The sequence below is a fragment of the Oryza glaberrima genome, chromosome 8 (assembly GCF_000147395.1).
Source record: "Oryza glaberrima chromosome 8, OglaRS2, whole genome shotgun sequence".
In the NCBI taxonomy this organism is placed as follows: Eukaryota; Viridiplantae; Streptophyta; class Magnoliopsida; order Poales; family Poaceae; genus Oryza; species Oryza glaberrima.
Window position 1 is genome coordinate 5,161,918 of NC_068333.1, and position 14,478 is coordinate 5,176,395.

At 42.6% G+C, this 14,478-nt stretch overlaps 1 protein-coding gene across 1 annotated transcript; it reads right to left on the reverse strand.

The window, feature by feature from the left end:
* Positions 1–2,673: 2,673 nt before the first annotated feature.
* Positions 2,674–7,510, reverse strand: LOC127782253 (disease resistance protein RGA5-like). The gene is made up of 4 exons (XM_052309372.1): positions 7,308–7,510; positions 6,405–7,223; positions 3,955–5,951; positions 2,674–3,780 (listed from the first exon to the last, which is right to left on the reverse strand). The coding sequence occupies exons 2-4, from the start codon at positions 7,199–7,201 to the stop codon at positions 3,776–3,778; spliced, it is 2,799 nt and encodes a 932-aa protein (XP_052165332.1). The 5' UTR covers positions 7,202–7,223; positions 7,308–7,510; the 3' UTR covers positions 2,674–3,775.
* Between the last annotated feature and the right edge of the window lie 6,968 nt (positions 7,511–14,478).

A 14,478-nucleotide genomic window follows, 5' to 3' on the forward strand; every position in this document is an offset into this window, starting at 1 on the left:
GATGGAGGGAAACTTGGGGCGAAAGAAAAACGGCTCCTTCACAAACGCGCGGGCTTCCCTCCTACCTGGCGCGCCAGTTGTCAAGAAGTGATCCTCTCTAGTGGGAGGACGTGAGGACCCCTTTGTGAGTTCGGCCAGGGGATAGGGCGCGATGATCAAGAGCGTATCTTCGCCATGGATCGGGCTAGTGTGGTGGATGGCGATCAAGAGGTAGAGGGATTATCCAGGTTCGGGCCGCTGGGAAGCGTAATACCCTACTCCTGTACGTGGATTTGTGTTTATGCTATTACAAGAGATCCCAAACCCTAGAGAGACGGTTGGCTGGTCTTCTCCTAAGGTTCAAGCTCCCAAGAGTCGTCCCTCTGCTCAGTGGGCAAGGTCCTCCTTTTATAGTTCAAGGGGATACCACATGCACCGCCTCTACAGCACTCATCCTTGGAGGGGGCCCACATCAACCCGGGTTGAGCTGCCACCCATGCCTTAGGCCGGAAGTAAGGTGGCCACTTGCCCTCAGGTGGGTCCCAGCGCCATCTTCGCCTGACATGGGGGACGTCCCCTGTCATTCCCTCATAAATTCCTAGAGACTTTTGTTGGTTCATGCACAGGGGATGCACCGGTCGTTCATTGATCTCTGGCCGTTGATGGGACGGGAGATACCTGCCCCCACGCCACCTGACACAGGGCGGGGCGTGGGTGCGCTGCCGCCCGGCCCATCTGCCTATGACTGGTCACAGGCCGGTCAAGGTCATCTGACGCACGTCAATCACTTGGGCGTCGCACGACCAGCCACGCCGCATTAAATGCGGCAGGAGTGGTTGGGGCGTTGCCCATAAATGCGCCTGGCAGCGCCCCTTCCTTCGCCCACTCAACTGCAACGTGGCAGCCGAGTGAGGGCCTCGGGCTACGTCACCCTGAGGCCCCTTGGCAGTTACGAGCGCCTCATGGCTACTCATTACCCGTGTGCCCGACTCCCCCCTGAGAGGAGGGGGGCCTAGGCCACGCGGCCGCGCGGCTAGGGGAAAGGACCCTTTCCCCTCAGTGTGGGTACCTCAGGCCCATATCACCGACAGGCGCCATAGCACACGCCTTTGTCACGAAGCAACAGGACGGTGTCATCTACCGTAACGGCCATGGCACTGGTGGTGGTGTGGGAGTCGGAGTCACCGAAGCGCTCAACAGCTTGGGCGAGGGTGGCATGGAGGAGAAGGTGGTTGAGGATAGCGTAGAGCCCCATTGCAACAACCTCGTTGCTCCATGCAAACCCCCCACACGCTTGGTTCTCGGGCTACCACTTTCTAGTACCACTCCTCTAGCTCAACCTCCTTCTCCCGTCGCCACCGCTGATGTCGTGCGCACTTAAGCCTAGCACTGCCGCTTCCGCGCAACTCCAACCTGTGTGCATCCACTTGCACTCTGTCCGCACCACCTTGTCGATCTCCACGCACTCTGCTCCTGCTCGACGTTGTCCACTGTGGCCTGCCTAGCACTGGCATGCTCCAGCATATTCTCACACCCCTTGCTCATCCTTGCCGTGACTTCTAGAGGCAAAGATAGGGGAACTTGACATGTGGGCCTAGCCGCAAAGAGGTATTTCATAACTTTCACGTGGTTTCTCTCTTATATTCAAAGAAACAAATATTTTGATAGACATGGTGTCCATGAGCTAATTTACATATTTATAAAGTGTCTTCTTATAAAAGTCACTATGCACGGTAGCCTACAACTAAAACCGTAAAGTATCGATACCCTATTCTTGGGACATTTAACTTAATCCCTCTATTAGATTTGGCATTTAATCATTTACCATCAATGTGTCTATTACATGTAGATCTTATATGTGTATGACATGTGGATTCAGGTAATAAATGATTATTTGCCACATCTAATAGTAGTAAATAATTGATGGGATAATTATATTTTTGCCCCTACTTTCAAAAGCTTTTGTGATTTTGCCTATTCTTTCTAGGGTTTGTGAGTTTACCCCTTCTTTCTAGGGTTTGTGGTTTTTTAAATGAAGCTATGGTTTGCCCTTACTTTGGATGATCATTTGGTGGGCCTAGAATAAAAGTGTGAAAATAATAGATGAAATTGCAAAGAAAGTAGAAATGGACCATTATACCCATTCTGTGGCACCATTCACCCGGTCCCCTGCTCTGAAACCAACGACATGGCAGCTGCGCCGGCGGCTGGGCGGGCCGAGGCGAGGCGAGGAGCAGCAGATGCCTAGAGCTGGGGTTGCTCTAGGCATCAGGCTACGGCCGCGGCTGCGCGAAGCATCCCAGCGTGGCCAGGAGTGAGCAGGTGCCAGGCGGTGAAGGAGGCGCTCCGGCGGCGGCAGTGCGCGAGCTCGCGGCGGCGGCCCTGGCAGCAGCACGCCAGCGCGCGACGATTTGGGCGACGAGGCATCTCGTCCACGGGCAGCTTGCAACGATTGTTCTCTCTCTCTCTCTCTCTCTCTCTCTCTTGTTTTCCCAATCACTACAAGGAATTATTTGGTGATCTTTTTCAAGGTGAATGTGATGAATACTTTTGGAAGATTTTGAACCCGTTGCAAGTTTGTGAAAATCCTGTCAAAAATCTATCAAAATTTGTCAGTGTCTGGTTAAATTTAACGAAATATACAAATCTTGTTAGAAAAAGTATGTGCAAGTGTTAAAGGGTGTATATGTCTTTTTATAGCTGAGTTGGCACCGTTAAGTCATCTTCACAGAGTAGGGTAAACCGGTGCTTGGTTTGAAAAAGGTAAAATCACAAACCTAAAAAAGAGGGATAAAATCACAATTACATATAAAAGTAGGGATAAGAATGTATTTGCCCCATTGTTAAATACTCCATCTCCCTTTCCTTCCCGTAGAAAGCTAAGATGATGGATGTGTTCAAATCCGGCCCACCATGCTAAACGGCCCGTTACAGATGAAAGCGGTCGATCCGATCCAATGGTCAGTCCAGGCTGCAATGCTATTTTGGTCCTCTAAACTTCTCCCCCAGAATCTGGGCCTTTCGTTCCACATGGGCTGCCCATTTCACCAAGACAGGCCGATCCCCGGCAAGATTTCCAGCCCATCATTTAATTTGTTTCCATGCTTACTCGAATAGCCTCTCAACTCTCAATTGTGTCCCGTCCCGTGATTGATTTGCATTTGATTCGGCTTCGGTTCTTTTTTGCCCCTGATTCATATATATGACTATGAATGAGCAGGCGCGGCGCCAGCCCAAAATCCAATCTGTCCGTTTTTTTGAAGAAAAAAAAATTCAACTCGAGGTCACCAACGGATCGTTGTCCAGTATGTTCTTTTGTTGTTAATACTAGTAAACAATCTATGTCCAGCATGTTGCCCATGTATGCAATGGCCAGCTTCTTATTGCAGTGAATATCTTTAACTAATTGTGCATCCAGGACTTTACTTAATTTGTTACCAGAGATGCACGAACAACTACGAGCAGTGACTCCTCCAGTTCTGTAATTCTTTACGTTTTGAACAATATTATCCAAAACGTCAGTAGCTCACTACTAACAGAGAGAACCTTGTTAGTGCCAGGTCATAACTGGCATCACATCAGTGCTCTGCACATTGATTTGTGCCAGTGACCATAGCCAAAGCCATCTCCTGGAATAGTGGAATGAGCAGAGCCGCGGCATGACATGGAGCTGATGAAGAAATGCGAAGGGCACCTACCATTCAACAGAATGTTCTTCAAGGAAACGTTGCTGCAGCTTGAACTAAAAACATGAATGCATCCCCACGCCATTTCAAGATAGAAGGTAGCCGATCAGTCATTCTGAAAGTTGATGAGTTTCCAATAGTCAGCAAGGTAAGCGTACAACCAAAAAGAAATTGTAGAACAGAAATGCACAATACAAATTTAGAAAAAAGAATGGCAAGAATGTGATTCAGGAGACACAAAGCAGAAACTCTATGACAAGTAAAACTGTGCCGGATTAAAGAGTTGCACCTATGAGGCTACCCCTTCGGATGCGGGCGAAGCGCAGGTAAGGTTCAGCACCACCGCGGCTTGTATGTGCTCTTATAGCTTCTGTGAATGCGAGGCTGATACGCTCAGCATCCACTGCTGTGTCAGTAACCGGATGTAATTGGATGTCTCGGAGTCGTTTGTTCAGTAGGTGCTCAATGCCAACTGGTGCGGTGCCGCTCCATTCAATATCTATGTAAAACAGAATGATCTTTTGGAGATTGGGCATAACCCCTGCCTCAAAGCACAGGTGTGACATATCTCCACCGCAAAAGAATTCAAGACACTCCAATGCTGGGAACCCTGCACCGAATACGAGGGATGCGCTGCATGGAGCCAAACGCTTCACGCTCAGGCAGAGTTCAATGAGTGAAGGCAGCTCTCCAAGGAGCCGAACCTCATCAGTTGACATCTCTGTAACATCAAGAACGAGGAAGCAGAGGTTTTGGAGGTGACCATTGATCCATCTAGGAACTCGACGCAACCTCCATCCTCCCAGGTGGAGTCTCTCAATATTGAGAGGAGGATTGGACAATGAACCGAGCCGGTTATCCTCATCATACCAGATACATTCTGCAAACTTAGACATGCGCAGAGATATGAGCTTATGAAGTTTTCCAAGGGAAGTTACCAGTGCATCAATCTCTCTCTCTGACAGAGCCTGTTTACTGTACAGCTCAAGGTCCTTTAGATTGGTCAGCTCACCAAGGCTAATGGCGCTCTTGATATCTAATATCTCAAATTTTTGGAGAGTGCATAGGGACTTCATGCTGCCTATCTTCCCATCAGGTAGCCCTATACCACTTGGAACAATCAGGTGGGACAAGCGGGACAAATGAACAATATCTGATGGCAAACTGTTCTCATTTGTGCAATCTATTTCCAATGTTGACAAATATTGAAGTCCTTGAATTTCAGTAGGAAGCTCTATTACGAGCGCATGATGGAGGCTTACAATCTTCAAATACCTCAACTGGAATAATTGCCCAATTGCGGTCACATCAACTCTTTCATTGCCTCCTGTCCCGGTTTTTCCCAAGTGTAATATCAACACTCGGATATACTTAGACAGTGACAACAAAGACAGGGATACTCCAAACAGCTGAAGTGATCTGAGTTGCAACAATCTACGAGCAGTTGTCCTTGATATTTTGGTATCTCCTGAATCACCAACTCTAGAGTCGACCAATAATCGACGGACTTTGAATTCATGTTTTCCAGACAATTCTTCTAGATTGTATGCCACACAGATAAAATTATCCTCTGCACACCTACTTAAGATCAAATCAAGCATCATATCATGTACTCTACAAGAAACTACCTCCCCATATTTGGTTTCTTCTGGTTGAATTAAGCTTCTATTGATCAGCTCATTGAAATAACTCTTAGCAACTTCATCTGAACTCCCCCCATGGAAATGGTAGACAAAGCCTTCAGCCAGCCATTGTCTAATCAAATCATCCTTCTTGATGGTGAAGTCCTCAGGATAAATACCAAGGTATAGGAAGCATGTCATAAGATGACGAGGAAGATCCTTGTAGCTAAGGTGTAAAATTTGCCTCATCCCTTCCAACGTGGGATTTGTGCCAGACCCCCATGTGCCAATAGAATTACGAATACTCTCCCAATATTCTTTCTTGTGTGGTGCAGGCTGATTAGCCAATAGGCTAGCAATGGTAATGATTGCAAGTGGTAAACCGCTACATTTTTTCAGAATCTGAGCGGAAATTTCTCTAAATTGGGAAGGGCAACCATCTTCCGAGCCAAATATCCTGTTAAAGAATAGCCATCTTGAGTTTTCATCACTGAGGGGCTCCATTCTGTAAATGAATCGTCGATGATTGCAGCATACCCATCTAGCAACATCTTCCGATCGTGTGGTCACAATTATTCTACAGCCCATGCCATTTTCTGGAAAAACAGACCGAATAATATTCCATGTAGGTGCATCCCACAAGTCATCAACAACAAAAAGGTACCTGTTAAATTAAATTATCAAGTGCCATACAATTCTTTGGTATGTGCGATGAATAATTGAAATATATCAACAAATTCAACAATTAATAAGCACATTTGGTTCAAGGAAATTCATGAGTTTTTTTTTCCTTGTACTAACCATGAATTATATTGCTAAATTAGGATATTCATTTAGAACTCAAACCTAAATCGCACCAACATCTGTGCGCTATGCTAATATAGACCTAGATATTTTTGCCCCTCAACTCTGGCACATGACCCATTTAAGAGAAGAGCTTTACTTTTCTAGAAGCCAAAAAGCTGGCAAAGGATGCCTGTCAGCTCCAAACAAGTAATTATGTAGAGCAAAACAGGCACTTTAGATAGAAAACTTCTTAAAACCATATGAACCCTTGAAAACATAGAACGGAAAAAGAATTAATGCCTACCACTATTATAAGTAAATGGATACTGACCTTCTATGCTGTAGATATGCTCTGATGTTGTCAATGATGTCTTTAACTTCACAATATTCAGAAGACAACCTTATCGGAAGTTTTGATTGTATTCCTTTGAGAAATCTTGTTACATCAGGCCTTTGGGAAACTGAAACAAATTCCGTGGTGTTGAATTGCTGTCCAATTTTTTGATAAACCTCCTTGGCGAGCGTAGTTTTACCCAGACCTCCAAAGCCAACAATTGGTAGGACCATTATTTGTTGATCCGCATCTGTCAACCACTTTATAACCTGTTCCCTTGGGCCTTCAATACCCACAAGATTAGCGGCTTCACTGTACAGTGCTGGCAACCGAGGATCAATGGCCACAAAACTAGAACTAGGAGTGCCGTCTAGATTAAATTTGTACCTCTTGTGCCGTTCATTTATCTCTATTAGCTGAATCTTGAGATCCTTGATATGCTCGGCAGTCTCAAGACGGGCCCTCAAAGTTCTGAGAAAGTGAGAAACCTTATCGATGAAGCCAGCTTCCACATCACCACCTCCCACGTGGTGCACAAAGTCATCGATGCAATCTTCAATATCATATGCCATCTCCCTGACCTGGTTCCTCCAAGCCTTCACCACTGGATCAAGTTCATCTGCATCCTCTAGCTTCTCGAGTAGCGCGCTCATGGTTGGGAGCTCATCTTTAAGGAACACAATATTTTTTGACATGCCTACGAGATTGGTGCACTTGTCCTCCACCAGCTTAGTGAGCTTCTCAAAAAGGGCACCTATCACACCCTTAGATGCACTCACCGCGGTTTCTGCCATTGCCCCTCCCAAATATTTTCCTCTGCAAATACGGAAGCAGGTTAGCAAGCATATGACAATCGACTGGTTCTTTAACAAATTGCAACTGGTTTGGAGCTTAGCTCACCGGCTCTCCTTGAATTCGACTAGGAAGCACCAGATCAGGTTGAACCCAAGCAGCCAGCAGCAGAGCAAACCAGCATTTTCGAAGCAGAAACCTAATAATCAGACAACCAAGAAGAACTTAAATGGAAGAAATTGGGAGAATTCGCCATGAAGAATGAACAAAATCACCATCCTCTGTGCTCTACACTTCCCTTGAAACAGTCCCTGACTTGGCTGAATAAGTCCTCAGTGGAGAGTACACATGATGTAGACCCAAGCTTGGGGTTGGTGAGCACCACAACCACAAGTTCTCTGAATTTCTGTAATCTCTAGCACGTATCGAGCTTTATCATCTTTGACCAGTCCTGCCTGTATTTCTTTCCTTGAGCTACACTGAAACGGTTAAATTTGATGATTTGACACTATATTTGTTGCCGCTTTGATCATGTTAACACTCTTGACAATAACATGCGGGTCCATCTGAGTTGATTACAGTGGGTCACGATGTCGAATAATCGAAGCCCAATTTGTGGTGTCAAAATATCACAAATCTCTGAGGACAGATCATGTGGGTGATTCTTCCACGAAAGCTGATTTTAAGAGGATTCTCTGGGCAGCTAGCTAGGGATTGGTCCGCTCCATTCATCTGTACATACACTATACTTCACAAACCAAACCCATTAATCAAAGGCAACACCCGAACCAGCCCGCCCCAAGTGCCAAATTAAAGCTAATCCAAACCGATCCAAACAAGCTAAGAAATGGATTTAAACCCATTCTGAAAATCAAGATTGGATGCTGTTGCCTGCTTGCTGATGGCCGAGCGGGCGAGAAACGAGGGCAAGGCAGCGCGCACCAACCACCGCGTTCTACCCGGACGTCGGCGAGGAGTACACGACGATGAGGTCGAGGTCTGAGACGGCCGCGCGCGGCGAAGGGCTTGGCAACGGCCGACGGCCATGCCCAACGCCAGAGTCCCGAATCGAGGAGAATGAGATGATGATTTAAAGGAATAAGTAAGTCTATTTTGCCTCCCTCTTTTTTTTCTTGTTTTCAAAGGTGGGACCCGCATATCAGTGAGATATAGAAAAACAAACATGGTGGACCCCACTCGTCAGTTCCTTCTCTTCCCCATCTCTCCCCCCCCCCCCCTCTCTCTCTCTTTTCTCGCCGGAGGACATGGCCGGCAGTGGAGAAGCAGCTCACCTGCACCGGCGTCTCCGCCGCGCGCATCAAAATCCAGCGCAAACAGCCAACTCCTCCCTTCCTACTCCAACTCCAGTCGGGTGCCATGTATCACCACCACCATAGCAACCATGAAGAAGGCATCAATGGCGGCGGCGCTGTTCCCGCTCTGCCTCTGCCTCCTTCTACCGCGCGGCGTCTCCGCTCCCCTGGGTGCCACCTCCCCGGGGTTTGCTCTCTCGATCAGCAACAGATTTCGCGCCAACTCGCTCCCTCCGCAGGCGCTGCCAACTCGCCGGCGCTGGCCTCCTGGAACACGACGCATCGTAGGACGGGAATCATGGGATGGCGTATCGAGGGAGGATAAAAACCATCTGTTTGTCATTTGATCTTCTTCGAAGTCAAAATTCTTCGCGTTTGACTAAATTTATAAGAAAAATTAGAAATGTCTATAACGCCGAATTAGTTTTATCAAATTTAACATTGAATATATTTCAATAATATGTTGGTTTTGTATTAAAAATGTTTAAATTTTTCTATAAATCTATCTATCTATTATCTATTATATTATTAAAACAGCTTTAAAAGGAGGCACCACGTTCGCTGTGGGAGCTAGAAATTTCCACATTAATCGGAGAAAAAGAAAAAAAAGAAAAGGAGAGTCCAAGTAGAAGTACAATTTAAAAATAGCCGAAATTCAGAATTAAAAATAAGCAATATTGAAAGAAGTTTTCATATAAGAACCCAATACGAGATTAATCAAAATTCGAAATAAAAATAAAATAAATTCCAAAACTAGAAAAGGAAATGAGAGTCCAAGTAGGAATACAATTTAAAAATAGCTGAAATTCGGAATTAAAAATAAAGAATATTAAAAGAAGAGTCCATATAAGAACCCAATACGAGATTAATTAAAATTCGGAATAAAAATAAATAAATCTGAAATTAGCAAAGGAAAGTAAAAGAGGAGTTTAAGGAGGAATACAATTTAAAATTAGCTGAAATTCGGAATTAAAAATAAGCAATATTGAAAGAAGAATCCACGTAAGAATCCAATACGATATTAATTAAAATTTAGAATAAAAATAAAATAATATCCAAAATTGGAAAAACTAAAAGAGAGTTCAAGTAGGAATACAATTTTGAAACAACTGAAATTGAAAATAAAAAATAAAAACATTAAAATAACACAATACGGTATTAACTAAATCTGAAATTAGAAAAATAAAAATAAGATTTCAATTAGGAATACAACTTATAAATAAGGCAAATTTTGCTACAGGACACCCAAAATTTGTGTAATTTGCTGATAGACATCGAAAAAACGTGTCATGGTTGAAAGACATTCTAAAAAACTGGTAATTTGCTATAGGACACTTTCGGCTCAATTGAAGGGATGCATTCCAAAAAAAGATGAGAATGCCCCTCTGGTCACATGCTTCAAACATGGTGTTAGAGTAAAAAATTAAGAAATTTTCCAACTCTAAATTTGCCATAGCCCAAAGTATATCACTAGCATACACCATATTTCATTTTCACTCTAGTATCGGCTCAAAAAGCTTTTGACCCTAGGGTCATTCTTGTCTTTTTAAAAAAATTTCTCTCCGATTGAGCCGGAAGTGTCCTCCAGCAAATTACCTTTTTTTAGAGTGTCTTTCAGCCATAACACGTTTTCACGATGTCTATCAGCAAATTACACAAATTTTGAGTGTCCTGTAGCAAATTTTGCCTATAAATAACTAAAATTTGTGATAAAAATAAAGATTATTAAAAGAAAAAACCATCTAAAACACATGACGAGTTAAATTAAATAACATGCCTATAAAGGAGTAAAGTGGTGGCAGTTGATACGACATATAAAAATTATTAATAAAACACCAAATAGAAACCTAATGATGATTAAAAGGAGGGACGTCAGGCAGGCTGTGAAGCAAACAAGTAAAGCGGTTGCCGGGACTTCTAGAAAGTGAAAAAAAAAAACAAACCCCATTGATAATCATATTCGATTTTTAGAATCTCAATGACAATAAAAAGGAGAAGTAGCGGGCGGGGTGTATAAGAGTATAGTTGCAGAGTCACCGACGGTTGACGAGACTTCTAGAAAATAAAAAAAGAATTCCAACGATAGTTATGTTCAATTTTTAGAATCACAATGACAATAAAGAGTAGGCGGCGGATGAGCTGTAGAGGGGCATAGTGGCATCGTTTGATGGGACTTCTAAAAATTATAAAAAAATAAAACTACAAGTTCAATTTTTAAAGGTTCGGAACTTCTAAAAATTAAAAAAAAACCAATGATAATCATGTTCGATTTTAAAATTTCAATGACAATAAAGAAGGGAGGCAGCGGGCGAGCTGTAGAGGAGTGAAAATGAACCAAAACGATAATTATGTTTGATTTTTAAAATCTTAATGACAACAAAGAGAAGAGTCAGTGGATGGCCGTAGAGGAGTATAATGGCAACGTTTGATGGGACATCTAAAAATTATAAACATGAAACCCAACGTGACAATAAACGCTAAAAACTATAAAATCCAATTTATAAAGGTTCCAAGAAGAATGAATAGAAATAGTGGTAGATCGAGCAAACAAATAAAGAAGGAGATGGCATAAGGGGTAGCAACTGGTGTGACTTTTAAAACTATATAATTAGAAACACAAGGATGATAAGGTTTGGTCTTTCAAAATCTTAAGACAATGAGATAACTATTTAATAAATTTTAAGTAAAATCATACTAAACAATATATAATTTTGTTTGGGTGCTAGCCGTGTAACTACGCGGGCCACCAAGCTAGTTTGATTAAATTTAAAGAAGTTTGATTAAGAAAAAAATCAAATAACTTAAAATATTAAAACGGAGGGATTACTTGATTTAATTATGTTCAGGAGGAGGGGTTGGGAACCCCTACTCTCTGGCACGCAAAACAAAGCACGCATTAGCGCTTGATTAATTATGTATTAACTAAAATAAACTTAAAAATAGATTAATATGATTTTTTTAAAGCATCTTTTCTATAGAAAACACATCGATTAATAGTTTGGAAAGCTTGCGTGCGGAAAATGAGGAAGGTGAGGTGGGAAAAAAGGGAGAAGAACACATTATGTATCTCCATGTAACTCTCCTAGAGCAAAATCAATAGTGTAGCCAGCTGCTAGCTGCACTCATGTTATGTTATTTTGTAACTGATACTAGAGCCAACTTGTACCATAGATTAGCTATTATGCCACAACATCTCATTATTCAACCAAATAATTCTGCACACGCAAATCAATATACACAACCAAAACTAAACTTAATCGATGTGGTCATATGTGTTGTGCCATATACATTTATCTCTCCAACCATATAGAAAAATATACAAGTCATAGGAATCAGAAATATGCATTCGATGAACTACAAATGGCATTCAACAGGGGAGAGGAAGAAAACAAAAATGAAAGAGATTAGACGACGAGAACTCAAATTAAGAGCTTGTTTGCTGCTCTCATCACTGATGAGATCCGTTGCACAGTTCGTAGATCCATCAGCGTTGCCCTTGATGAGGTCTGTCGTGGCCTTCCAGGAGGCCGGCAGGAGGCCCTCCTCGACGCCACGTCGTTGTCGTCGACATCTCCACGTAGAACCGCCGCTCCCCGAGGCGGCGACAACTTAGAGCAAATACTATGGACATCTAAGCACAAGCTATAAGATGACACATAGGACTAAATGATAAAGTGGAGGAGAGAACAAGGATGAGAGAGAAATAGTCACCTCTCATGCAAGGAGCAACCTCTACACAAACTTTAATAAACAAGTGAGAGTGTTAGAGATATTGGTAATTGTGTGATAGAGGTAACCTATAATTTAATGATGTATGTCATGCATGAAATTGGAAGATCTAGTCACCTCTACTAATAAAACTTACTGTCCACCCAATCCTCAAGGCCGGCCCTCGTCTTTCCCATCGATCGATCGATCTCCTCCGTTGCACGCATGAGGAGCTTGAAGCACGCGACAGCGGGCTATTGGTTGGCACTTGGCACTGGCAGGCCAGTGGTAGCATGGGAGCGGTGAAGGAGCTCCAGCACCCCACCCAAAAGCCATCACCAATGGTGCGGGAGGACCAGACCGGCATCGAGCTCTGCATCTGAAGAACGAGCTAGGGAGAGGAAGGAGAAGAAGAGGAGATAGCTAGATATGTCACTGACAAGTGGGACTCACAAATTATTTTTATTATTTTATATGACAATAATAGAACAAAACCATGGTTCAAAACAGGACTCGATTTATACTTGTTTTAATAGCTGATTTGCACTCTATATAGTCTATACTCGGTTTTGTGTTTAAAGGGCACAAATGAAACTCGATCGACCGAGGGACCAAAAGTGGACTTTTTTTCCTATAGCAGTATATGACTCGAACTTCACCAAATCAACCTTTTCTGTACGCTACTGGCTCGCAATTAAGCGGCTGCTCGCTGGGTCGCTACCCTAGTTGTACATGCATAGAAAATCATGATCATCTGCTATATATACACACACACATACGTGTAGAGTCGTTCAATTCTCATACGCTTAATTTTACTCTATATTAATTGTTGAAATAATTTTATGCATGCTCAATTGGTCAAGTCTTGATTTAATTTATTGTCAACGTATTAGTCCTTTCTCCTACACATCTAACATAATTTAACCCATATGACTAACATATTACCATGTCTTCGTGACGACAAAGGTGGCATCTTAATTAATTTGCTCGTACGCTGCAACGAAACAATCAACACAAATACTATGGGCTATGATCAAAACCGTCGCTAGCAGGCTAATATATATATATCCCAACGTGAGTACATCGATCCAAAAAACTAGGTAGCTCGAACATCACTCTACATCGATCCAACAATTCCAGCAGGTTGCCCAAATGCATGGCCATCTTGTTAATTACTCCCTCCATTCCAAATTGATCTACATATAATTTTTTTAGATTATTTCTAAATAATCTATATATTTGTATTCATTTATTAAGTCTATTCGTTATTTGTGCATTGCAGTAAATGGACATTGATGCATGTATCCATGCACACAAATATTTATAACCCACATGCAATATCTTGATTTGCTATTGGCTAGGAAATAGTGGAGATGGTGCATGTATTGAGTTTGTTGCTAGAGTAAATATAGTACGAGAGATTTATTAACTTTTCTTGGTCTTGGTGTATCTATGAAATATGTAGATCAATTTGAAATGTAAGGAGTATTACAGTGGTTGGTTACTTAACTAAGCCTCTAGCTACGATCGACTTGTCTCTTTCTTAATTGACCAGAGATGCATGCATGCACAACTAGTATAGCAGGTAGTAGTGGTACTGGTCGATCCAAAACTTTATGTCGCAGTCTGTAATGTAGACGCATGCATTCAACTCATGGATGGCTTACTTCTTCTTCTCAGGGTAGTCGATTTAGAATTTTAGATATGGGCACAATTGAAGTCATATTTGGCATCATATATATCCCCGATGCATGTATCCTAGGAACTGAAACTCCTGATAATATTTTCAAACAAGTCACTGTCCACCAGTTATGTCAGAACTCAAAACTAAACTAATTAACCTCTTGATTCTTGTAAAGCCAATTACTGAAACAAAAAAAGAATGCATATCTGTGCGATGACCTGTGCTCTTGGAATTGGTTCATGTTCGGATCAAAGTAATTAAGTACCGTACTGTTATGAAAGTCAGAATTACTCTACTAATTAACAAAAGAAGGTCAACTTGAGACCAGTTCGTCGTCAGTACACGTCGTCTACACGGCTTTTTTCGCGTTGAATATTAATCTTCCAACTAATGGCATTACAAACACATGGTGATCAGACAATTGAATTCTCGGAGGTCCTCTTCATCTGGAAACTGGAGAGCTGCTGCTGCTATCTGTCAGCAAGCAACTTGCTGATGGTTGCTGCTGCAAGTTGCGCATCCATGCTGCCGACTGATGCTTCTAGGTATCAACTTATGTGTGTACATATATACA